Source organism: Oncorhynchus kisutch, linkage group LG23 (assembly GCF_002021735.2).
Source record: "Oncorhynchus kisutch isolate 150728-3 linkage group LG23, Okis_V2, whole genome shotgun sequence".
Taxonomy (NCBI): Eukaryota; Metazoa; Chordata; class Actinopteri; order Salmoniformes; family Salmonidae; genus Oncorhynchus; species Oncorhynchus kisutch.
Window position 1 is genome coordinate 3,290,613 of NC_034196.2, and position 26,994 is coordinate 3,317,606.

At 45.0% G+C, this 26,994-nt stretch overlaps 1 protein-coding gene across 2 annotated transcripts; it reads right to left on the reverse strand.

Moving 5' to 3' along the window:
• Positions 1 to 8,186: 8,186 nt before the first annotated feature.
• LOC109868617 (proline-serine-threonine phosphatase-interacting protein 2) lies at positions 8,187 to 26,059 on the reverse strand. Of its 2 annotated transcripts, none has more exons than XM_020458301.2 (15): positions 25,918 to 26,059; positions 24,917 to 25,017; positions 17,333 to 17,407; positions 16,498 to 16,532; positions 16,270 to 16,376; positions 15,948 to 16,010; positions 12,523 to 12,621; positions 11,494 to 11,539; positions 11,284 to 11,363; positions 9,592 to 9,690; positions 9,307 to 9,403; positions 9,033 to 9,117; positions 8,853 to 8,884; positions 8,619 to 8,687; positions 8,187 to 8,506 (listed from the first exon to the last, which is right to left on the reverse strand). In XM_020458301.2, exons 1-14 carry the CDS (start codon positions 25,948 to 25,950, stop codon positions 8,626 to 8,628), a joined length of 1,014 nt encoding a protein of 337 aa, XP_020313890.1. In that variant the 5' UTR covers positions 25,951 to 26,059; the 3' UTR covers positions 8,187 to 8,506; positions 8,619 to 8,625. The 2 variants fall into 2 exon arrangements, with proteins under 2 accessions (XP_020313890.1, XP_020313891.1); XM_020458302.2 differs by having other exon boundaries at positions 24,917 to 25,012; positions 25,918 to 26,048.
• Positions 26,060 to 26,994: the final 935 nt, after the last annotated feature.

The following is a 26,994-nucleotide window of genomic DNA, read 5'->3' on the forward strand; positions in this document are numbered from 1 at the left end:
ATCTGGCGCTCATTGTCACCAGTTGACTTATTATTATGCACACCTGCCACCATCGTTACGCGCACCTGCACCTCATGACACTCACCTGGACTCCATCACTTCTATGATTACCTCCCCTATATCTGTCACTCCCTTTCATTCTTTCCTCAGGCATTATTAGTTATGTTTCTCATGCCCAGACACTACCCATTTGGTATTGTTACATGTTTTTCGTATTATTAAATTCACCCGTTGAACTTGCTTCCTGACTCCCAGAGTCTAAGTTACACCTTTACTCCATACTTTGTTGATGCACCTTTGGCAACGATTACAGCCTCGAGTCTTCTTGGGTATGACGCTACAAGCTTGGCACACCTGTATTCAGGGAGTTTCTCCCATTCTTCTCTGCAGATCCTCTCAAGCTTTGTCAAGTTGGATGGGGAGCGTCGTTGCACAGCTATTTTCAGGTCTCTCCAGAGATTTTCGATCGGGTTCAAGTCCGGGCTCAAGTCCGGGCTCAGGCTGGGCCACTCAAGGACATTCAGAGACTTGTCCCGAAGCCACTCCTGCGTTGTCTTGTCTGTGTGCTTAGGGTTGTTGTCCTGTTGGAAGGTGAACCTTTGCCCCAGTCTGAGGTCCTGAGTGATCTGGAGCAGTTTTGGTGTACCTGTACTGACCTCTCCTTCAGGATGATAGCGGGGTGAACAGGCTGTGGCTCGGGTGGCTGAGGTCCTTGATGACCGTTTTTTGGCCTTTCTGTGACACCAGGTGTGGTGTGAGGGGGACAATGCAAATAGTCAGGGAGCCATTTGATTAACTGTTCAGCAGTCATGGCTTGGGGGTAGAAGCTGTTAAGGAGCCTTCTGATCCCAGACTTGGCGCTCCGGTACCACTTGCCATGCAGTAGCAGAGAGAACAGCCTATGACTTGGGTGGCTGGAGTCTTTGACAATTTTTAAGGCCTTCCTCTGACACCCCCTGCTATAGAGGTCATGGATGGCAGGAAGCTCGGCCCCAGTGATGTACTGGGCCATACGGACTACCCTCTGTAGTGCTTTGCCAAGCAGCGGTTATGACCTACGGTTATGGATGACGATGACGACCGTCATGGTTATAGCGTTGGACCTGTAACCTGTAACCGACAGGTTACAAAATCGAATCCCCGAGCTGACAAGGTAAAAAAATCTGTCGTCCTGCCCCTGAAAAAGGCAGTAAACCCACTGTTCCTAGGCCACCATTGAAAAAAAATAATGTTCTTAACTGACTTGCCTAGTTAATAAGGAAAGGTCAAATAAAATACCAGGTGGCGATGCAACCAGTCATGCTCTCAATGGTGCAGCTTTAAAACTTTGGAGGATCTGAGTTCCCATGCCAAATATTTTCAGCCTCCTGAAGGGAATAGGCATTGTTGTGCTCTCTTCACGTTGGTGTGTTTGGACCATAATAGATCCAAGGAACTTGAAGATCTCGACCCGCTCCACTACAGCCCCGTCGATATGTGTCCTCCACGATGTGCAGTAATACCACTAGAGAGCAATGTTACCCCCAGACTATTCACTTGTCTATGCAACCTTAATCTGACATGTGTTAGTTTGTCTCCACAAGATCTGTTAGCAATCACCAACCAGAAACTAGCCTGCGTCACACAAGATACAGTGTACCAGTACAGACCGTGAGATTACCATAGACCACAACAGGAAACAACTACGTGGTACACAGACGTTTGTTAAATAAATGAGTGACTGTCACAAAACATTTTTTTATTGATCCACAACAAATATTTAGATGAACTTATACATAAGTCATTCTGACTTTATCAAGCAACTCTAAGTCTTTTAGGTCATGCACCTGTATTGTTCTATATTCATGTACGAATCAACAAACAAAATTAGCCCTCTTGTATTGAAAAGTTGCAATATGCTTTGGACAGTCTGGTGTCATGTCTGGTGTCATGTCTGGTGTCATGTCTGGTGCCATGTCTGGTGTCATGTCTGGTGTCATGTCTGGTGTCATGTCTGGTGTCATGTCTGGTGTCATGTCTGGTGCCATGTCTGGTGTCATGTCTGGTGTCATGTCTGGTGTCAAAGCTCTTCTTCGTCCACCCCGATGTTGGAACCAGCTTCCCCCTGAAGCTAGGAGAGCAGTGTACCAGCCCATCTACTGAAAACATCTGAAACCCTAAGTCTTCAAAGAGTTTCTTAAATAATCCCACAGCACCAACTCCTCCCCAACCCCCTCTTCCCCCATCCCAATAAAATCCCTATGTCACTTGATACATTCACTTCAATCATTGTAGATGAAGGGGAGGAGACAGGTTAAAGAAGGATTTGTAAGCCTTGAGACAATTGAGATATGGATTGTGTATATGTGCGTTCAGGGAGTGAATCGGTAAGACAAAAGATTTGAGTTCCTTTGAACAGGGTATAGTAGTTGGTGCTGGGTTTTTCACGCTCAACAGTTTCACATGTGTATCAAGAATGGTCCACCGCCCAAAGGACATCCAGCCAACTTGACACAACTGTGGAAAGCATTGCAGTCAACGTGGGCCAGAATCCCTGTGGAAAGCATTGCAGTCAACGTGGGCCAGAATCCCTGTGGAAAGCATTGCAGTCAACGTGGGCCAGAATCCCTGTGGAAAGCATTGCAGTCAACGTGGGCCAGAATCCCTGTGGAAAGCATTGCAGTCAACGTGGGCCAGAATCCCTGTGGAAAGCATTGCAGTCAACGTGGGCCAGAATCCCTGTGGAAAGCATTGCAGTCAACGTGGGCCAGAATCCCTGTGGAAAGCATTGCAGTCAACGTGGGCCTTAATCCCTGTGGAAAGCATTGCAGTCAACGTGGGCCAGAATCCCTGTGGAAAGCATTGCAGTCAACGTGGGCCAGAATCCCTGTGGAAAGCATTGCAGTCAACGTGGGCCAGAATCCCTGTGGAAAGCATTGCAGTCAACGTGGGCCAGAATCCCTGTGGAAAGCATTGCAGTCAACGTGGGCCAGAATCCCTGTGGAAAGCATTGCAGTCAACGTGGGCCAGAATCCCTGTGGAAAGCATTGCAGTCAACGTGGGCCAGAATCCCTGTGGAAAGCATTGCAGTCAACGTGGGCCAGAATCCCTGTGGAAAGCATTGCAGTCAACGTGGGCCAGAATCCCTGTGGAAAGCATTGCAGTCAACGTGGGCCAGAATCCCTGTGGAAAGCATTGCAGTCAACGTGGGCCAGAATCCCTGTGGAAAGCATTGCAGTCAACGTGGGCCAGAATCCCTGTGGAAAGCATTGCAGTCAACGTGGGCCAGAATCCCTGTGGAAAGCATTGCAGTCAACGTGGGCCAGAATCCCTGTGGAACGCATTGCAGTCAACGTGGGCCAGAATCCCTGTGGAAAGCATTGCAGTCAACGTGGGCCAGAATCCCTGTGGAAAGCATTGCAGTCAACGTGGGCCAGAATCCCTGTGGAAAGCATTGCAGTCAACGTGGGCCAGAATCCCTGTGGAAAGCATTGCAGTCAACGTGGGCCAGAATCCCTGTGGAAAGCATTGCAGTCAACGTGGGCCAGAATCCCTGTGGAAAGCATTGCAGTCAACGTGGGCCAGAATCCCTGTGGAAAGCATTGCAGTCAACGTGGGCCAGAATCCCTGTGGAAAGCATTGCAGTCAACGTGGGCCAGAATCCCTGTGGAAAGCATTGCAGTCAACGTGGGCCAGAATCCCTGTGGAAAGCATTGCAGTCAACGTGGGCCAGAATCCCTGTGGAAAGCATTGCAGTCAACGTGGTCCAGAATCCCTGTGGAAAGCATTGCAGTCAACGTGGGCCAGAATCCCTGTGGAAAGCATTGCAGTCAACGTGGGCCAGAATCCCTGTGGAAAGCATTGCAGTCAACGTGGGCCAGAATCCCTGTGGAAAGCATTGCAGTCAACGTGGGCCAGAATCCCTGTGGAACGCATTGCAGTCAACGTGGGCCAGAATCCCTGTGGAACGCATTGCAGTCAACGTGGGCCAGAATCCCTGTGGAACGCATTGCAGTCAACGTGGGCCAGAATCCCTGTGGAAAGCATTGCAGTCAACGTGGGCCAGAATCCCTGTGGAAAGCATTGCAGTCAACGTGGGCCAGAATCCCTGTGGAAAGCATTGCAGTCAACGTGGGCCAGAATCCCTGTGGAAAGCATTGCAGTCAACGTGGGCCAGAATCCCTGTGGAAAGCATTGCAGTCAACGTGGGCCAGAATCCCTGTGGAACGCATTGCAGTCAACGTGGGCCAGAATCCCTGTGGAAAGCATTGCAGTCAACGTGGGCCAGAATCCCTGTGGAAAGCATTGCAGTCAACGTGGGCCAGAATCCCTGTGGAAAGCATTGCAGTCAACGTGGGCCAGAATCCCTGTGGAAAGCATTGCAGTCAACGTGGGCCAGAATCCCTGTGGAACGCATTGCAGTCAACGTGGGCCAGAATCCCTGTGGAACGCATTGCAGTCAACGTGGGCCAGAATCCCTGTGGAACGCATTGCAGTCAACGTGGGCCAGAATCCCTGTGGAAAGCATTGCAGTCAACGTGGGCCAGAATCCCTGTGGAAAGCATTGCAGTCAACGTGGGCCAGAATCCCTGTGGAAAGCATTGCAGTCAACGTGGGCCAGAATCCCTGTGGAAAGCATTGCAGTCAACGTGGGCCAGAATCCCTGTGGAAAGCATTGCAGTCAACGTGGGCCAGAATCCCTGTGGAACGCATTGCAGTCAACGTGGGCCAGAATCCCTGTGGAAAGCATTGCAGTCAACGTGGGCCAGAATCCCTGTGGAAAGCATTGCAGTCAACGTGGGCCAGAATCCCTGTGGAACGCATTGCAGTCAACGTGGGCCAGAATCCCTGTGGAAAGCATTGCAGTCAACGTGGGCCAGAATCCCTGTGGAAAGCATTGCAGTCAACGTGGGCCAGAATCCCTGTGGAACGCATTGCAGTCAACGTGGGCCAGAATCCCTGTGGAACGCATTGCAGTCAACGTGGGCCAGAATCCCTGTGGAACGCATTGCAGTCAACGTGGGCCAGAATCCCTGTGGAACGCATTGCAGTCAACGTGGGCCAGAATCCCTGTGGAAAGCATTGCAGTCAACGTGGGCCAGAATCCCTGTGGAAAGCATTGCAGTCAACGTGGGCCAGAATCCCTGTGGAAAGCATTGCAGTCAACGTGGGCCAGAATCCCTGTGGAAAGCATTGCAGTCAACGTGGGCCAGAATCCCTGCTTTCAACACCAAGAAGAGTAGCTGCTGCATGTGAACTTTAAAAAGAAAGTTAGCAAAAATAGATAAGATCTTGCAACCATGGAAAGTTAAATGCCTGACTATTTGTGGAAAAATCACCCTGATTAATTCTTTAGTCATATTCCAGTTTACCTATTTACTTCTGGCCCTGCCTACACCGAACAATTTGTTTTTTAAATGATATGAGCAAAACATGTTTCACTTCGTTTGGAACGGCAAGCCAGACAACGTTTTACTTGCTTATTATATAAAGAATAGGAGTTTGGGGAGATACAAAAGTTATACCCAAACTGGTTCTCCAGTAGATTCATAAGAATATCTTACCCCTTCCTCAAAAATTGACATTTTCCCTGTATACAAGATTACAGCCTCTCACTTTCAGTTAATTGAAAATGGAGCACATTGACCTTGAGCTGCCGAGGAGAGCCCCAGATGACAACGTGGGCTACACATTCAGTCTCTACTGAGGACATCTGTAAGACATTCAAACGTGTTAACCCTCGCAAGGCTGCCGGCCCAGATAACATGTCTAGCAGGGCCCTCAGATAATGTGCAGGCCAGCTAGCTGTTGTATTCTCTGACATTTTCAATCTCTCCCTAGCTGAGGGCTCTATCACCCACCTGCTATCATCCCTATGCTCAAAAAAGGGAAAGTAACTGAACTGAATGTCTACCGACCAGTAGCACTCATTTTCATCATCATGAAGTGCTTCGACAGGCTGGTCAAAGACCATATCACCTCCTCCCTCCCTCCCACCTCCTCTCCAACTCGCCTACCGCCCTGACAGACCCACGGACGACCCAATCGCCATTGCACTGCACACTGCAGTTACCCACTTGGACAAAAGGAATGCCTTGGTGAGGATTCTGTTCATTAACTACAGCTCATCCTTCAATACCATAGTGTCCTATTAGCTCATTACAAAGCTCACGGCCCTGGGTCTGAACTCCTCCCTATGCAATAGTGTCCTGGCTTCCTGACTGGCCGCTCCCAAGTGGTGGAGGTAGGCAACATTACCTCCTCGACACTGATCCTCAACACAGGGGCCCCACAAGGGTGCGTCCTCAGTCCCCTCCTGTATTCTCTGTATACCGAAGACTGCGTGCCCTCACACAGTTCCAACTCCATCATCAAGTTCGCTGACAACACCAACAATGACGAGACAGCCTACAGGGAGGTAGGCACTCTGACGGCATGGTGCCAGGTAAACAACATCTCCCTCAACATGAGCAAATAAAAAAAGCTGATTGTGGACTTCAGGACAAACCAGGCTGAACACTCCCTCATCCTCCTCAATGGGGCCGCCAAAGAGACGGTCAATAACTTCAAATTCCTAGGCGTACCCATCTCAGAAGCTCAAGTGGTCTAGCGTAGAAAGCACGACTTGTGATTCTTCATCCTCAGGATGCTGAAGAAATTTGGCCTGTCCCCCCCAACCACCACAAGCGATGCCCTGTTCTCCCCGCTTCAATCACAGACACAGCCAGGACAGGAGCACCATGGCAATAACTGAAAGACTGGCCAATAGTTTATACCCTCAGACCATCAGGCTGCTGAATAGCCACCACTAGACAGCTGCCTCCTCCCCCTCCCCCTGCCACTCCCCCTATGGACATTCCCACACCCTCAATGCTCACTTACCTAACCTCCCTTTCTAAAACAAGCCATACAAAGCTGGTTGCAATTCCAGTTTCATCCTTCAGAAAACACAGGACAAATGTTACATCAAATATCACGGTTCAACTCAAATATACTAATTGATAAAAATTTAAATGATTTACAACCAACTGATTGCAGCAATACCGCAAAAAAATGAAGGAGTGGGTAGGGAACTTACAAAAAGCATTCCTTACCCCAGTATACTTCAACGGGTGACCATGAAACAAACAATAGGCTTACATTTCGGCATGAATCGCCTTCTTCAGAGCCTTGAGCAGGAAATGTGTGGGAGGCACCTACTCTATATGCCCTCGTAGGGGAGTGTCCCGCTCATCATGTCAATCAAACATGTCAATACTGTCAGTATAATAGTAGTAGCAGGTTATTCAAACAAGAGTATGATCATCATTCAAGATTCCTACACATACATTTGTGAATTTGTTTTGTCTACCCTTTATTAAAGACCGAAATTGGCCAAAACAATCGTCATAAATATTTAAAAAAATCCTGTTTCATTTGAGGTCCAAAATGTTGACTGCAGCCCCATACAGGTTACAAAATAGATGAGAAGAGATTTCCAATTCCATGGCACATTGTTTATAAACGGATACAAAGATCAACGCTTGATTCAACGTTATGTCTATGGGGCATACAACCATCTCAGCTCTGCAGAGTTTGCTGCGAAGAGACAGACTCATTAGATCACTTATTCTAGTATTACCCCTGTGTAGCTTGTTTCTGGTCACCGGTTCAGAAATGGCAGAAAAATCTCAACATTTACCTCAAATGAACCCTACAAATAGCACTGTTGGGAGATTTGGAAAGCAATAGTAAATCTATCAACAACATAATACTTCTTGTTAAAATATGAATCTTTCATTTACAATCTGTAGATACTATGCGATTAGAAAGGTTCAGAATTTATGTGAAACATCACAGCACAGTGGAAAAATATACGGCACATGGAAAACATAAGAGGGCAATTTAAGGAAATAGGTGAGATGGACTGAGAGTAGCTGAGGGGTGGGTTTAAAAGCTCATGTATAAAAGCTCATGCTCTATAATAGCTGACTAAAAACACAATGCATAATGTATAGCGTATGCGTTTGGGTACCTTCTATCTGAATGTGATGTATGTCAACTATGTAACTACTGTAAAGAAAAGAAAGAGAGATGTGCCATGTATGAAAGATGTGTGTATAGTAGATGTACCTTTAAGCTTTATTCTGGTCCAATTATTTTGGTCCTCCGAATAGGGGAGGTGGTGGATGGGCCAATAAAAAATAAATAATAATAATAACAAATGGTTGTAGTGATTACTTTTATTTTTGCTTTAACAATATTTCCTGGTTTAGACTGTACAAAAACAAAATATATTACCAATAGACATATATTGTATATGAGCTATGACACTTAACCTTACTGTTTATAACACAGCTATAAAACCACAATGATGACATAATCAAAACATGCTGTACTAACGTCAGCGTTGGTGGTGTTTCTGAATTAGTTTGTCAAGGTGTCACTGTTGAATGCACAAAGCACAAAGTCCACTCTTTACATCCATCACTGAAGGGATCCACACTCAGCGTTCCACCAGGCAGTCGATATCAATACCCATAGACAACTGGAAACGAGTAGTGCAAAACAAAAACACATGGTTTTAGGTGGGCTCAAACTTATTGTGATGACAATGGTCATTTGACTGAAGCTGTAATACTGAAGAATACACGACTTACCCGTGTGCTAGTATTGTATAACACTGTAGGCTCGATCTGGATCTAATGCAGTTGAGTTGATCAAATCACCTACAGCAGAGCAAGTCAAAACACAAATAAATAAACAAACAGACAGTGGCAGGTCATTCAATGGAAAACAAAGAACTGTTTATTCATATTTTCAATGATGGATTACATCTGACAACTTTGTCATAATATGGAAATATCTCAGTCGTTTATTAACATATACCTCACCTCTGGTGTTGGTTGGATTAGGCAATGGTCTCCTGATGTTCACAAAACAGACAAAATAGAATCATATTTTTTTGGTAAGGGGAAAATCATCATCTGTTGTGCGTGTTGTTCCCCTTTCAATATATTATTGGTTTGCCCCCCCCCCCCCCCCAAAACATTTATTGATAAAATCACACTCACCTGGTGATAGATGGAGCCATTTGGGTGACTGATGGTGCTACGGGGACCCTCTGACTGCTGTAGAAGTTATCATACAGAATAGGAGCTGAGAAGTGAGGACAGAGCAGGTCAGGGGGTGAGTAGTGAGTACAACTACATAAAAGTATCAAGGATGACACACACAAAAAGAGTCTGATTTTCATTGTAGCCCTTAAGATGACCTATAATGTACTGTAATGTGCCTGTTGTTTTCTTTGGATGACAAAGCGGACCCGTGAAGAGTGAGGAACTGTACCTGGTGGTTTATCCCCAGTCCGTCTGAGGTTCACAAAGTGTTCAATGTCCTCCTGTATGTCGCAATGTTCAAGAGACTTCCTCACTTCCTCATATAGCTGAACACATAGACAAACAAGTTAGAAACAAGCAATATGGAAGGTCCCTTACAGCCACAATCCTTCACGCTATTCTTTGCGTATCATTTACAACAACAAAAAATGAACATTGACTACCAGTAAGAAACTACTGCAGATTTCACCTTGATGAGTCCCTAGGAAATAAAGCATTTGAATTGTGACTTTACCTCATCGCTGGTGACACACTGCTGGGAGAGCTGGTTGAGATGAGTCCACACCATGTTCCTTAGAGTGTTGATCCTCTCAACTTCCTGCTTCTCAAATCCCTGGATGTAACAGAGCACTAAATGGTATACGGTGCCTTCAAAAAGTATTCCTTTTTGTTGTTTTGTTGGTAAAGCTTGAATTCAAGATGGATTAAATATCTATTTTTAAATTTTATTTAAATTTAGTGAAAATAAAAAACATAAAAAACACGCTTACATCAGTATTTACAATCCTGAGACAATACTTGGTAGAAGCACCTTTGGCAGTGATTACAGCAGTGTGAGTCTCTAAGAGCTTTCCACACCTGGATTGTTCGACATTTGCCCAAAAAGTGAATTGCATTGCCACATTTTTTTTGTCAGTATTACTTTAGTGCCCCGTTATAAAGAGGATACTTGTTTTGGAAACGTTTTATTCTGTACAGCAGGGTTTCCTAAACTCGGTCGTCGGGACTCCAAGGGGTTCTGTACAGCAGGGTTTCCTAAACTCGGTCGTCGGGACTCCAAGGGGTTCTGTACAGCAGGGTTTCCTAAACTCGGTCGTCGGGACTCCAAGGGGTTCTGTACATCAGGGTTTCCTAAACTCGGTCGTCGGGACTCCAAGGGGTTCTGTACAGCAGGGTTTCCTAAACTCGGTCGTCGGGACTCCAAGGGGTTCTGTACAGCAGGGTTTCCTAAACTCGGTCGTCGGGACTCCAAGGGGTTCTGTACAGCAGGGTTTCCTAAACGCGGTCGTCGGGACTCCAAGGGGTTCTGTACAGCAGGGTTTCCTAACCTCGGTCGTCGGGACTCCAAGGGGTTCTGTACAGCAGGGTTTCCTAACCTCGGTCGTCGGGACTCCAAGGGGTTCTGTACAGCAGGGTTTCCTAACCTCGGTCGTCGGGACTCCAAGGGGTTCTGTACAGCAGGGTTTCCTAAACTCGGTCGTCGGGACTCCAAGGGGTTCTGTACAGCAGGGTTTCCTAAACGCGGTCGTCGGGACTCCAAGGGGTTCTGTACAGCAGGGTTTCCTAACCTCGGTCGTCGGGACTCCAAGGGGTTCTGTACAGCAGGGTTTCCTAACCTCGGTCGTCGGGACTCCAAGGGGTTCTGTACAGCAGGGTTTCCTAAACTCGGTCGTCGGGACTCCAAGGGGTTCTGTACAGCAGGGTTTCCTAAACTCGGTCGTCGGGACTCCAAGGGGTTCTGTACAGCAGGGTTTCCTAAACTCGGTCGTCGGGACTCCAAGGGGTTCTGTACAGCAGGGTTTCCTAAACTCGGTCGTCGGGACTCCAAGGGGTTGTACGTTTTGATTTTTTCCCTAGCACTATACAGCTGATTCAAATAATCAACTAATCATTAAGCGTTGATAATTTGAATCAGCTGTGTAGAGTTAGGGCAAAAAAACTAAATGTGCACCCCTTGGGGTCCCGAGGACCGAGGTTAGGAAACACTGCTGTACAGGCTTCCTTCTTTTCCCTCAGTCAATTAGGTTAGTATTGTGGAGTAACTACAATGTTGTTTTTCCTATCACAGTCAATAAACTCTGTAACGGTCGCCATTGGCCTCATGGCGAAATCCCTGAGCGATTTCCTTCTTGTCCGACACAGTACAAGTAATACAGTATTCAACTAACAAACCAACAAAAATACTCTGATGCTTTCTGGCCCTTACCTCGCATGCTTTGACATGCTCCTTCTGCCAGTCCTCCCTGATTTTTCCCAGCACAGTCACATTCTGCATGTATAGCCTGTCTGGGATTCCAATCAGAGAACATACATCTTTGGAGACCATACTATCAGCACATAACCTAGATGATGATTTGTGGTTTCCCCTGTTTATGGTGGACAAGAGTCAAAAGGGATAATAGGTTGTCATTCTTACCAGCTACCTCTGCATTCATTTTTGCTTGATTTGTTCTTGCAAATAGCTGAAAGATGACAAAGAAAAACACTGAGGACATATTCGGTACTTTATGTAACCCTTCCTTGTGTTCAGGTCGTTACTTTAGTTATTTTTTTTGTTTTAAGTATACAGTAAAAGTATGTCGTCATATTGGAACATGTCCACTTCATAAACGGTGTACAAGCTAGATAGCCGTGTTCTTCCTGTGGTCAGTGTAGGCCTAATTCTTGCGGTCTAATTCCTGTGGTCAAAATAGGCCTGCTGTTTCCTTAGCTCAACAGATTCTCATGGCTCACTCAGCTCATTTAGTGTCGCCAGCATTTTTGTTTCTTTTTAAAGCCCCCAAGCAGTCTTTTTAATGACATGTTTAAATCATCACTGTATGTCTAATAAATCACTGTGTGTGTTTATTTCACGAAAATAAACACAAAATATGCTTTTTTTTAATCATTTATTTCCCTGAGCCTCCGTTTGCCTTTGAAATGCTCAGTCTGATTGTGTGGGCGTGTTGATACAAATGTGAACACAGTATATTGACATACACAGCCCTGTTTGGAGGACTCTAGACTAGAGCACGGTCTAGAATGCCCTTCAAGCCAATCACAAACGAGTATTCAACAATGCATTGGTGTAAATGCAAATGAAAGATGACTGCTCATTGGTCAGAATAATCCAATCAGATTGGGATGACATGCTGTGGGACAAAAATACCATCCCAGTTGAACAGGCTGACATTTCTACGTTTTTTTTATTTTCTTTCAAAAAGCACTAAAGAGCATTATCATTATTTTCACAAATTCAGAGTGTTTCGACCCCATTGTGTTGAAATATTGTTTAAAAAAAAACAGGAAAACCACCATTTTGACTGCACTGTCACGATCATGTTTTTGAATTTATTTTTATACAGTGAATAAGTTATGGAGATGGGGGAGATAGATGAGAAGGACATAGAATGGAAAGTGGTGCAGTCAGGGTTTGAAACTTTGAAACTTTTTCTCTGAAGCTTACCTTTTCCTGCTGCTTGGCGTTACTGGTGCTTGCATTTCGGTTCATGTTCTGTTCTGCTTCCTCTTTGTCTCGACACTTTTGCTCATATGTCTTCTTTGACTTTGGTTAACGACATGAAATAGCAGGGGAAGTGGGGTTACACGTGTGAAAACGCTTTACTGACTATGCTATTCTTCACTGAATGACTGACAACAGAAAAGTCTGTAAAACATTGTCATTTGTTTGAAGTCAACTACCACAGTGTTGGTTCTGTCAATTGCTGCTACCATAGGACAACAAAATAACTGAGGTCTGGTATGATGGTGTTAAAGACCTTGAGTGCTGAAGTCTCACAAACCCTAGAACCCATTTAACAACCTGTGTTCATACCCCCACCACCAAGCAGAGAACAGGATAACATGACAGCGCATTATAAAGCACAAGGCCCCCCCGCAGCAGCACTGGCCAGCTCGTGGTCTAGGACGGATGGGAGAAACTGTCCAGTTACATCAACAGCGATATGAACCACAGGTAAAGTATCCAGCCAAGACACAGACCAAGGGTGATAGAAACAGCACAGTTCCAGCAGAGATATGCACCACAGCGATACTATGCAACCCCAAACCGTGCCCGTATGAGAAGCTGCTTCCACTGCCATCAGAGCAGATCAGAGGAGTACTGTCAGCACTGCTACAGATGTGGGAGCAGCGACCACTTCCTGGCAGGCTGTCGGTTTAGAAGAAACAAGGCCAACCAAAGAGGTTCCTTTAAAACGAAGACAGGTTGCCCCTGTGGAACAGGGAGTAATCAGTCACACAGACACGTCCCAACACTGTACAACCTGTGGCATGAGAGAAAAGGGCCATGCACTGCAACAGTGCCCATCCTGGAAGAGAACCACCCTCTACTGTTCGAGAGAACGGCAAAATGAACTCTGGGCTGAACACTGGAAATACTGCACACAGAGACGAATGGTGAAAGACTACGTGCATGACCTGATAGCACAGGGGTGGGTGAAGAAGTCCAACTCTCCTTACTCTTCCCCAGTCATATGTGTAAGGGAAAAGGACGGTAGCTTACAACTGTGCATAGACTACAGGGAGCTGAACAGGAAGACTCACCCTGACCGCCAGCCAATAGTACAGGATATCATGGACAGCCTTGGAGGACATTCCTGATTTTCACTCTTGGATCAGGGAAAAGCATAGCACCAAGGGTTCATTGCAAAGGAAAGCAAGCCCATGACAGCCTTTGTGAGCCCCTGGGGACTGTATGAGTGGGTTCGGATTCCGTTTGGACTCATGAATGCACCGCAGCCTTCCAGCGCTGTATGGAGGAATATTTGGATGGCTTCACAGATGAGATCTGTATCCTGTATCTGGACGACAACCTCGTCTTCAGCAAGACCTTTGAGAACCATATCGACATCCTTAGAAAAGTACTACAGAGACTAAGAGTTCATGGGATAAAGCTGAAGCCCAGAAAGTGTGAGATATTCACAGCGGAGGGATCGCTCTTTAGGGAGAACAGTGTCTGCCCGAGGGAAGCAAAATCGATCCAGCTGATACTGCAGCAGTCAGAGCTCTAAAGGACAAAACACCAAGTACACGAGAAGAGCTCAGAGGAACCATGGGGCTGCTGAGCTACTATAGGCAATGCATCAAAGACTTCTCACGCATTGCTAGCCCCCTCTACAACCTGCTCACAATGTCTCCTGAAGAAGTCACAGTTACACACAACAAAGCAAAGAGATGGCAGACAAAGGGGGAAACAAGAGGCTCACAAATCAATGACGTGGACTGATACGCATCAACAGATAATGGAGCGGCTGATAGACCGCTTAGTACAGCCTCCTGTGCTCGGTTTCCCAGACTTCTCAAAGCCGTTTATCATTCACACAGACGCATCAGACAAAGGTTTAGGAGCTGTGTTGTATCAGAAACAAGACACAAAAAAACTGAGTATGATAGCCTATGCATCTCGGACCTTGACTGCAACTGAGAATAACTACCATTTCCACTCAGGAAAATGTGAGTTTCTAGCCCTGTACTGGTCAATTACAGTAAAGTTCCGCGATTACTGTGCACCGACCTTCACAGCCTACAGTGACAACAATCCCCTTACCTACGTCTTGTCGACCGCCAAGCTGGAACGCAACGGAGTGCGGATGGGTTGCAGAACTCGCCAATTTCCATTTCACTATCAGATATCGTCCAGGCAAAGAGAACATTGACGCTGATCGTTTGTCCAGAATGCCAAATAGACATCGAAACACTGATGACAGAATGTTCAGAGGAGTTGAAATCGATGCACAACAAGACTCAAACATATCCTGGTCAATGGCAGTCTCCGCTGTGTATGCAGCCACAACAGAAACCAGATCCATCATCTCTCAAAAGCAGAGATGGCGACAGGCACAAAGAGAAGGTGAGAGCATCGGCCCAGTGATGGAACACAAACTGTCAAGTTCAAAACAAAAAGGGCAAGAACCGGAAACATTCAAGACGAAAAGCAGATGTCTTCTTCAAGAGCGAGACAAGCTCAACTTGGATGAGCGTGGTATCCTCCATCGCAAGACACTATGGGGTATCGTGTGTAGGCCAGTGACCAAAAAAATCTCTGTTTAATCCATTTTAAATTCAGACTGTAACACAACAACATGTGGAACAAGTCGAGGGGTGTGAATACTTTCTGAAGGCACTGTATGTAATAATAAAATGTACAAACTTTTTGATTTGACCCCTTTTTTCTCCCCAATTTCGTGGTATCCAATTGTTTTAGTAGCTACTATCTTGTCTCATCGCTACAACTCCTGTACGGGCTCGGGAGAGACGAAGGTTGAAAGTCATGCGTCCTCCGATACACAACCCAACCAAGCCGCACTGCTTCTTAACACAGCGTCATCCAACCCGGAAGCCAGCCGCACCAATGTGTCGGAGGAAACACCGTGCACCTGGCAACCTTGGTTAGCGCGCACTGTGCCCGGCCCGCCACAGGAGTCGCTGGTGCACGATGAGACAAGGATTTCCCTACCGGCAAAACCCTCCCTAACCCAGACAACGCTAGGCCAATTGTGCGTCGCCCGATGGACCTCCCGGTCGCGGCCGGTTACGACAGAGCCTGGGCGCGAACCCAGAGTCTCTGGTGGCACAGCTGGCGCTGCAGTACAGCGCCCTTAACCACTGCGCCACCCGGGAGGCCAAAATGTACTAACTTATAATAACTTCCCCTTCATTCGAGGTGCCTCAGTACATATAATGTAACTTCCTATTTATTTGAGAGGTTCCCCCCCTTTTCTCATGGCTGTTGAGGAAGGATGACTTATATTACAATAGTCTGTTTCACATTTTGGTAACACGGTGACTGAAACTAGACATGACTTTAGATGACAGAATGGATGATAACTGGTGGCTTGACTAATAATATAGGAAAGTTCTCCAGCTTACCTCCATGGTTTTCTTGAACTGAGTGGCCCTCTGTTTGTGTAGGGCATCCATCTGTTGTTCAACCTGCGAAGAAGTGTCAAAGATATTATATTGTACCTAAGACGATAAATCCCTGATTTGCAATTACAGTGCGCATTGTCACATCCATGCAGGACGATTTGATATAAGCAGTTATAAGTGGTTGATCACTATAAACGCATTCACTATTAAGCAGGGTGCACTGTAATAGCAATGCATTATTAGGTCTATAAGTAACTAAAGATGTTTTAAATTTCCTACATGTATTTCAGGGGTTTAAGTAGTTGATAGAATGCAATGGTACCTTTTTCCTTGCCTCTTTCTGTCTCTCCCTGAAGTCCTCGAGTTTTTTTGCCTCATCCCTCATTGTTTGTGCCAGTTGTAGGTGTGACAAACTCACATGTTCAGTCTCTATGTTGTAAAAGAGGGTTTGAGTGAATGAGTAAATTATGTGGATGACACAACACATGGAAATACCAACTCATAGCACAGTCATCATCATATATCATGTTGTTGTGACTGCAACACTTACGCAGTTTGAACACATCCAGCGATCTCTTCAGTGTGCTAAACAAACACACAAATGATGTAAAATGATGAAATGGAATTTATGCAAAACAACCTGACCTCACATAACAAAGAATAATTAACACCCCCCCCCCCCACCTTACCGGAAAAGGCCTTAACCACAAAACCATTTGAAGCATGTGACCAAGCTAAAACAGGATGGACACTCAAACCGCTGACAGAATCCTTCTCGACAGAAAAAGGCCCCAGCAGTAATTCAATCGTGTAACACAAATGCACTAATAACGCTCATGCGTGTAGTGCTGCGTGGTCAATGAGCCGTTGAAGCGTGCAAACCATCATACAATGTGCAAAACAAAATGGGTTTGGTCAACTTCAGACAGTGCTATCAATGGGCAGATCCACAGCCTTCTAGTGTGCCATCTGAAGGCTGCATGCCAGGCAATATCAACAACCCAAATATAACAACAGCAAAACAAAACAAGTTTTTGCGTCGTCATTATCGGGTCTATAGACTAACGAGGAAAAAAACTATTTCATCCATTTTTAGAATAAGGCTTTAATGTGGAAAAAGGCGTCTGACAACCTTTCTGAATTCACTGCAAGTTTGCATTTACTTGTCTTGTTTGAGACAGATTGGCACCAGGGTAATAAGAAGGCTATTTAACATGTTATGTGATGGCCTTTAAGGGCTTTCAACAAAGCCCATTACAAGGGCATCTCTACCTTCAATAACAGGCCTTTCAAATGATTTCTGTATACATTTTCACAGTGTCTGACTGCTGGCAAGCAATATCGACTACAGCATGGATAACATCGGCAACAACAGACGGACTTACTTCATCTCATTGCACCCACACACCTTCTTGGAGAGACCCAGTAGCTCTTTGGCATACTTCTCCTCTATGGATGCTCTGAAAGATGACCAAACACATCTCTTCAGAGGTGCATTCAACAAGGTAAACAGTTCACAAATGTTATCTACAACATGTGCATGAGAGAACATTTGGCTATAGTGTGAAGATTTGCACCACCGAGGGGTCCTAGTGTCCATGAGATAAAGAAAATTCAAATATAGGCAACTTTCACCATAACTACTTTCACTTTTTTATTTTATTTTTTCTACATATGACTGCAATATATTTGCAAAACCACACTTTCTATCTTTCAATATGATATAAATATATTGTTTTATGTCAGTGTAAATGACGGCGGGTCTCCTCGGGCTTTCATGCCTCAGCCGGGTCGCCAGGCTCCGCTGCCTCAGCCGGTCTGGCAGGTTCCCGCGCCCCAGCCGGCTCAACTATACTCCCTCTCCGGCCTCTAGGTCGTCAGGCTGCTGATTATTATTATTATTATCCCGCACACCTGTCAACATTGTCAAGCACACCAGCGTGACACTCGCCTAGACTCCATCACCTCTTTGATTATCTTCCCTATATCTGTCACAATCCTTTGGTTATTTCCTCGGGTGTTATTGACTCTGTTTCATGTGTTGTTTGTGTTTCGTGTTAATTGTTTTGTTTGTTTATTTATTAAAACACTCACTCCCTGTACTTGCTTCCCGACTCTCTCGTTACAGAGACAATAAAATCAAACATATAAATTATTCATAATATGAACTTTGGTGAACTATGCTGTATCAGTTGGTCAGGAAAGGTGGCTATTTAAATTCTCCCCCTTCAAATCGTGTGGTGTATTACACAGTAACTAGGTGCTATCTGGAACCTTAAAGGGTTCTTTGGTTATCCCCATAGGAGAATCCCTTGAAGAACCCTTTGTGGTTGCAGGTAGAACCCTTCTCTACGGAGGGTTCCACCTGGAACCCCAAATAGTTCTACTTGGAACCACTTCGTCTCGGGCCTAACAACACCCGTGCCATTATATCCTCCAAACGCCGGCTTCTCGGGCATCATCCCTTAAAGGACTTCCTTATCTTACTTCTGTGTCGTGGAACGAATCCTCAATGCCCTTTGAAAAGGTCAGCTCACAACATCACATTGCTGATATTCGGTGAAAATAAACAGACAACAACAAGAACGACATGGCAGCACAGCCTGTGGGCGCTGTCACCTATAACAGAACCATAGCATTCACAGTCTCTTTTCCAGAGCATATTCTCTGTAGTACACTGTTAACAAAATAGAGAGACTCAAAAACACAATTAAAAAATATATTTAAAAAAACCATGAAAAGTAGTGCACCTATGCTGATATCTGGTGTTCGGAGGGTGTTTGAACGTAGACCCAAGAGTTATGATACACTGATTGTATTTAACAACGGAAGTACTCTGAAGTGGTTCTTTAATCTGAGTAATTGTGCTTTAAGTGAGTGTTGAAAAAACACTTGTTGATGTTTCAGTGCATGTAAAAGGCAGCATCAACACATAAAAAGTATGTTTTGGCAGACTGTCTCGCATCCAATCTGATGGTTTTAAATTGCAAATGGTTTATAGCATAAATATTGATTGATGATGATTTTCAGTCAATATTTGATTGATGATGATGCTCAGTCAATATTTGAATCAACAGTTTAAAGAAGACACTGGGAATTGAATACCTATTCTAGGATAGACCGTGGCACTAATTATGGGCTACATTTGCCAGGACCCATTGTAAGATGATGATAAATATTGCTACAATCTAAATGTTTAGGGCAATCTAAGTTATAGCAGAGGTACCATGAGGTAATGTGTAAAATGGTCCTTCATCACTGGTATTCATGTGAGGTGGATGTGAACCCGGGTCCTGCTTGTCAAAACACTGCCTTAATGCTCTCAGCCAATCTTCAGGACTAAACGGTTGTGCTGAACCACCCTTGTTATACTGAGCACATGTGGCCCGATTCAGACTTGAGATAAGTAGACCTAGCATGGACTCAATAAAACATGGATTCAAGTAATGTTAAATCAACTTATCTCAAGTCTGAATAGGGCCTCGGGAGATTTTTGGGGAGGCGAAATTCCATCGTTATTATGGAGTGAGTGCATAGTTGGAAGGAATTGAACCCCCGAACCTCCAATTTCTTTGGAATTTTACCCACTCAACCACACAGTCACGTACCGTATGATGAATTTTGGCCCCCTATTTAAAGGCAAAGGTTTAGATTAAAGGCTAAATGTGAACATCAAACTGTCACATGATCTGTTTCACCTGTCGTGTGCTTGTCTTCACCCCCCCACCGGGTGTCGCCCATTTCCCCTTGTGCTTTCTGTTTGTCTGTTGCCAGTTCGTCTTGTCTCGTCCAGCCTACCAGCGTGTTTTTTCACGTACTCCTGTTCTCTCTAGTCCCTGTTTTCTAGTTCTTCCGGTTTTGATCATTCTGCCTACCCTGAGCCTGCCTGCCTTTCTGTACCTTACTGACTCTGCCCTGGTTTACTGACCTCTGCCTACCCTGAGCCTGCCTGCTGTTCTGTACCTTACTGACTCTGCCCTGGTTTACTGACCTCTGCCTACCCTGAGCCTGCCTGCTGTTCTGTACCTTACTGACTCTGCCCTGGATTACTGACCTCAGCCTGCCCTGAGCCTGCCTGCTGTTCTGTACCTTACTGACTCTGCCCTGGTTTACTGACCTCTGCCTACCCTGAGCCTGCCTGCTGTTCTGTACCTTACTGACTCTGCCCTGGATTACTGACCTCAGCCTGCCTGCTGTTCTGTACCTTACTGACTCTGCCCTGGATTACTGACCTCAGCCTGCCCTGAGCCTGCCTGCTGTTCTGTACCTTACTGACTCTGCCCTGGTTTACTGACCTCTGCCTACCCTGAGCCTGCCTGCTGTTCTGTACCTTACTGACTCTGCCCTGGATTACTGACCTCAGCCTGCCCTGAGCCTGCCTGCTGTTCTGTACCTTACTGACTCTGCCCTGGTTTACTGACCTCTGCCTACCCTGAGCCTGCCTGCTGTTCTGTACCTTACTGACTCTGCCCTGGATTACTGACCTCAGCCTGCCCTCAGCCTGCCTGCTGTTCTGTACCTTACTGACTCTGCCCTGGATTACTGACCTCAGCCTGACCTCAGCCTGCCTGCTGTTCTGTACCTTACTGGCTCTGCCCTGGATTACTGACCTCAGCCTGACCTCAGCCTGCCTGCTGTTCTGTACCTTACTGACTCTGCCCTGGATTACTGACCTCAGCCTGCCTGCTGTTCTGTACCTTACTGACTCTGCCCTGGATTACTGACCTCAGCCTGCCCTGAGCCTGCCTGCTGTTCTGTACCTTACTGACTCTGCCCTGGTTTACTGACCTCTGCCTACCCTGAGCCTGCCTGCTGTTCTGTACCTTACTGACTCTGCCCTGGATTACTGACCTCAGCCTGCCCTCAGCCTGCCTGCTGTTCTGTACCTTACTGACTCTGCCCTGGATTACTGACCTCAGCCTGCCCTCAGCCTGCCTGCTGTTCTGTACCTTACTGACTCTGCCCTGGATTACTGACCTCAGCCTGACCTCAGCCTGCCTGCTGTTCTGTACCTTACTGGCTCTGCCCTGGATTACTGACCTCAGCCTGCCTGCTGTTCTGTACCTTACTGACTCTGCCCTGGATTACTGACCTCAGCCTGCCTGCTGTTCTGTACCTTACTGACTCTGCCCTGGATTACTGACCTCAGCCTGCCCTGAGCCTGCCTGCTGTTCTGTACCTTACTGACTCTGCCCTGGTTTACTGACCTCTGCCTACCCTGAGCCTGCCTGCTGTTCTGTACCTTACTGCCTCTGCCCTGGATTACTGACCTCAGCCTGCACTGAGCCTGCCTGCTGTTCTGTACCTTACTGACTCTGCCCTGGTTTACTGACCTCTGCCTACCCTGAGCCTGCCTGCTGTTCTGTACCTTACTGACTCTGCCCTGGATTACTGACCTCAGCCTGACCTCAGCCTGCCTGCTGTTCTGTACCTTACTGACTCTGCCCTGGATTACTGACCTCAGCCTGACCTCAGCCTGCCTGCTGTTCTGTACCTTACTGACTCTGCCCTGGATTACTGACCTCAGCCTGACCTCAGCCTGCCTGCTGTTCTGTACCTTACTGACTCTGCCCTGGATTACTGACCTCAGCCTGCCTGCTGTTCTGTACCTTACTGACTCTGCCCTGGATTACTGACCTCAGCCTGCCCTTGACCTGTAGTTTGCCCCCTGTTTTGTTATTAAACATCTGTGATTCGAACTCTCTGCATCTGGGTCTTGTCCTGAGTCCTGATACAAACATAGTGCTGCCGTACTGGTCGGAAATCCCCCAAGTCTGAGGCATGGAGGTGGAGAGGGGGCATTCGTGGAAGGTGTGCCCTCCAGCAAACTCTATGGTCGAGTAAAAAAACTGCCACGTTTGTTGGTCCTTCACGAACTCAGGTGAAAGCACACCAGACGCTCAGATTAAACTCTCCAAAACAATCCAAGGAAGTATGTGCCAATGAAAATGTGAGTACAAAATGTTTTCACGTTAAGGAAGGAAACATAAAAGGAATTCACTCAATGAGAACATGGATTTTGTGTAGAATATCAGCCACTAATGCTTAATAGTCAAAGTCGAACAGCAATTTTGATGAGTTTTCATGATGCCACATGTCATTGTTTGCAGTTTTGTACCTTTCGTGCACTTGTTTTAAATTACCTCAGGCTTTTCAGTTAATACTGCTGGCTTGTTTGCCTGGTAACTTTACGAGCTTTATCTGTTATGTGATGTATGACCCACATGTTATACGCTACAGTAAATAGCCACTGCAAATGTAGCCTGCTCTAGCATTGGCCTACCCCATTCATGGATGCTAACTGCTTTAGCGCCTATTGACGATCCTTACCAAAGCCAGCGAAGACAAGACTCACAAACTCATGCCAACTGAATTGTCAGCTGTCAATCATATCATCATCTTAACTCTACTGTCATTCAATCCACTGAACATAAAGACTCAGGTCTGAGACATTAAGGTAATGGATGACTTGAGCCCTGGCCTGAAGTTTTGCACAAGGTTTGTTTAAGTGCTAATGCTCACATAAGCAGTCCTTGCATGTCTTTTCCCCCCATTGATGTACAATATAATTCTACATTTCTGTTACTTTTGAAGAACATTAATATGATAAATAGCTTAGAGATCTTTGAACTTTCTTTATGAATATAAAAAATATGAAAGACCTGTTCAAGTTGTCATTTGATCATTTGCAAAGAAAAAGAACGCATTTGAAGCTTCAGAATCATGTGTTGAAAAAGCAATTTTGTACAAATGAATGATTCCTTCTGGACAAAGGTATTCCTTTGTTCTTTCACAAAACAATCTTGTGTCCTATGTTAAAGCGTAATGTGCATTTGTCAAAATGAGCAGTGAATATACACTAAGAAAAGGGATACCCATGTACAGCATTTGGAAACTATTTCTGCACTAGACAGTATGCTTAGGCGGTATATCGTATAACCCGTATACTGAGGTATTTGGAAATTGCCATTGGATTGTTTTTCAATAACGTTGAAACTATTTACTTGAAGTTTTTCAATACATTTGTATATTTGAAAGTTTTTACCGCAGAAAAGTAGGCTAGCTACACCGAGAAAACTATTGGAGAAAAGTAGCTACACATCAGTCAGAGTTAGGGTGACCACATGTCCCGGATTGTGCGGGACAGTCCTGCATGTGGTTCCTTTGTCCCGCAACCAAACAATTATGTGCCACATTTGATCAACAAATGACAATACCACTAATCTAAATGAGATAGATTTGTTCTGTATTTCATTCAGACTTCCTACTAATTCGATGAGAATTTACATTCCAACCTCTCTTTTGTGGTCACTTTGCGCTTATGACATGATATTACATCATGAGGATGTGGTGCTGGTGACAAATACTTCTCCAATCATTGATGAGATCTGATATTTAAATAGGCCAGTGTTTTATCGTCAACACAATCACATTTGTCAAATCCTTTTAGGCTAAATTCCAGCTAAACTTGGAGAGGACAGTTAACTACCGGTACTTACAAAAAGTGTGCGTCTAACGAAAAGCTACAAAAGTAAGTAAATAGCCGTATTATAATTTCGTCAAACTCTCAATGCTCATTCAACATATTTGCTGCTACTTTACTCAAGCCCGTTTTAAAAGTCTCCCTAACTAAGACCAACCAGAAATGTTTCCTTGGCCACATATTCCCAGATGGTCATAAAACAGCCACAGTCTCTCATTTCTGGATCACAACATTTTGTTGCTTGCTCGTTGCAGCGGGAGGGAGATTTGTGTGAAAAACATATTCAGGTGTAGGCTACACTATACTGCAAATGTCCCACTAAATTATCCCGTTGTCCCGCATTAGGGTATTTTAAATGTGGTCACCCTAGTCAGAGCGCTGTCTGCTGACAGAAAGCCCGTTTGTGAATTCTCATCCGAGTGGAAAGTGCAACTGAAGAACAAAATTAGTCTGATGCCGAGCGAGCAGAAATGACAAGAAGCATTCTAGATCTTCGTTTATAAAACGCAGCAAGATATTTCTTATGAGTAACCAAAACAAATCCTGCGTGAAATATGCAGAATTCTGCATTAACGCGACCCCTAATTCGCTTTCTTCCTTGTTTGAGAAGTCAAAGCCCTTTGGGTGAGTTACCTGTACAGCTGCCACTGCTCGATTTCCTTGCGTTTTTTCTCCTCTCCGTTCTGTCTGGCTGCTCCGAGCAGAGTACAGTGAGTTGGATTGACTATCTTTGCAATTTAATTATTTTTGTTTGTGCTTGTTAGCATATTTAGCTATCAGCCTCCAAGGAAAATCGCAATTACTTGTGCAAATTTTGTTAGCATTCTGGTACTAGACACTCAATGAGCTGTTTTGGCATTTTTGACTCCACTTACTAAGCCAGTAATACAGTGGGTTAACTGCCTGTTCAGGGGCAGAACGACAGATTTGTACCTTGTAGGCTCGGGGGTTTGAACTCGCAACCTTCCGGTTACTAGTCCAACGCTCTAACCACTAGGCTACCCTGCCGACTCCATTTACTAAGCCAGTAATACCCTAAATCCCAGTATGAGCGAAGGACTGTATAACGTTACGAATATCTGGATACCGCACAACCCTACTAGACAGGATTTGAAACACCACAACAGTGTTTTAGTAGATTTAGAGAGAGGAAACGACACCAAAAGAGAAGTAATCTAATTCTTCACCACATAGGACTCGAAATGCCATAATTTCAACCTTTTCCAGGTTAGTGCTCCCAGGCTATGGCAAGGTGTTGCACAACTCTTGATTATGTGGTGCTACAACACGTCATATTCCATAACCCCTCAGGATGAATGTTTCCCTCACAACCATGTTTCAATAGCAGCAAAGTTAAGATTTTCTTTAAGGTGGTGCCAGTTCAGTTGGGCACTAGTTAGTGTTGCAAAGCACTTCATTTTTAACAGTGTAATCTGAGGATTCAATACATGGTTTCTATTGGATGATACCTTACATGGCTTCTCACCTGGCTTTCATGAAGTCTTCTATCTCCTTGCATGTCTTCTTGCCATCGTTGAGGTGCTGGATGATACTGTCATAACCCCCAGTGTCGGTGAAATCCCTGTTCTGGCCATTTTGGGAACGTGGAAAAGCAATACGTAATCACGGCACACCATGGAGTGCCTCTCACACCCTCCCAGTAGTGGTCATTCGAACCCCTATACACCTCACTGCATTGCCATTTAACAGTCTATCAAAAAGGAAACGACTCCATTCCAAATATTCAGAGAGAAGACCCCCAAGTGCTCCAACCAAAATGAACCATAATGTAAAAGATTGCCAATGGGCAACATACAGCACACGATACATTAAACAATGGAACCAATAAAGAAAACACTGATGAAGCAATAGAGCGTGAAGAAATGTGTGTTTTTCTGTGTGCTAAACTGCAGTTGAAGTTACCTGTAATGTATGTCTGCATGAGAGACTGGCATAATCATTTTATCCACATGTGATTTGAGAGGTACAGTAGGCCTACAGATGTAGAATGATTCAATTTGAGCCAGTTCGCTACAGCAGGAAAATAATTCTGTAGCAACAGCAAATGTGAATTATTATGTGGATTGCAATTAATGGACGTTTTTTGTCAGTTTACATATGGTAAAATCAAATGAGATGAAATGATCAACTACAGAAGACTTTTTAAACCTCAAATACATTACACGTTTTACATTTCCTGCATTGATATAACCTACACTGTATGGGGTATACTCCTAAACCCTGCCATTCTGATTTGCATCTAGACATTACAAGGTTTTCAAAAGGACCAGAACCAAATCCATGCGGTATGTAATATTCTAAAAAAGTCAAATGACTTAATAAATAGACATAGCTAGACCTGTTCTATTATTGTGTATGATTATGTTGTGTTTACACCCTTATAAATGAAAGAACACATTTGCATAACTTGAAAATCATATTTAGATCTCTAAAAACAAATAGCTCTGCAATCACATTTGTACTCACCCAAAAGCAATCCTTAAAGTGAAGTTCTCTCATTGTAGACAAGAATAACGGCAGTAGAACTCTTCAAATTCCGCAGCTTGCTACCGTGTGAGTGACTGACGAACTTCTCAATGGAGGGTACGTTCACGACTACACTCATACCGCAACGGAGCACTAAACTCCTTCTCTGGGTCCTAACGACCGAGGAGAGACTCCCACCGACCTACGAGCAAGATAGATTCTGTTGGATTTGGTGCCACTTGGTGGTCACGAGCAGATGAGCAGGAGAAGGAAGGACCTCTGAGTCTGCCAATTCATATATTATATTGCCTCTTGGTTCCTCTTTTATCTGTATTTATACCATTCTCTTGTAAATATGCTTTTAATAGATATGATGAAGGGATGTTGGGATATATCTGGAGAACAGTTAAACATCCTCATTTACAAGCTGACATACAGAAGTGATACAAACTACTGTAATAATAGCACCATAGCAGCACCCACTCATAGCACGCACTCCAGTTGGTTTAGCTCACTGGCCACCACCCCCAAAGCCAGTTCCTCCTTTGGTCGCCATACCTTCCAGTTCTCTGCTGCCAATGACTGGAACGAACTGCAAAAAAAAATCACTGAAGCTTGAGACTCATATCTCCTTCACTAGCTTTAAGCACCAGCTGTCAGAGCAGCTCACTGCACCTGTACATAGCCCATCTGTAAACAGCCCATCTATCTACCTCATCCCCATACTGTATTTATTTATATTTATGTTAATTGCTATATTCTAATTACTTTGCCACCATGGCCTATTTATTTCCTTAACTTACCTCATTTGCACTCACTGTATATAGACTTTTTGTTTTCTTTTTTTCTACTGTATTATTGACTATGTTTTGTTTATTCCATGTGTAACTCTGTGTTGTTGTATGTGTCGAACTGCTATGCTTTATCTTGGCCAGGTCGCAGTTGCAAATGAGAACTTGTTCTCAACTAGCCTACCTGGTTAAATAAAGGTGTTCTCAACTAGCCCACCTGGTTAAATAAAGGTGTTCTCAACTAGCCTACCTGGTTAAATAAAGGTGTTCTCAACTAGCCTACCTG

Bases quoted from the DNA above. Each gene is read 5' to 3' on its own strand.
- LOC109868617 (XM_020458301.2), bottom strand. From the start codon at position 25,950: ATGAGAGAACTTCACTTTAAGGATTGCTTTTGG. The intron at 16,377-16,497 runs GTAAGTGTTGCA...TTTACAACATAG, and splicing joins GCTGGATGTGTTCAAACTGC to AGACTGAACATGTGAGTTTG. The intron at 11,364-11,493 runs GTAAGAATGACA...TTGGAATCCCAG, and splicing joins AATGAATGCAGAGGTAGCTG to ACAGGCTATACATGCAGAAT.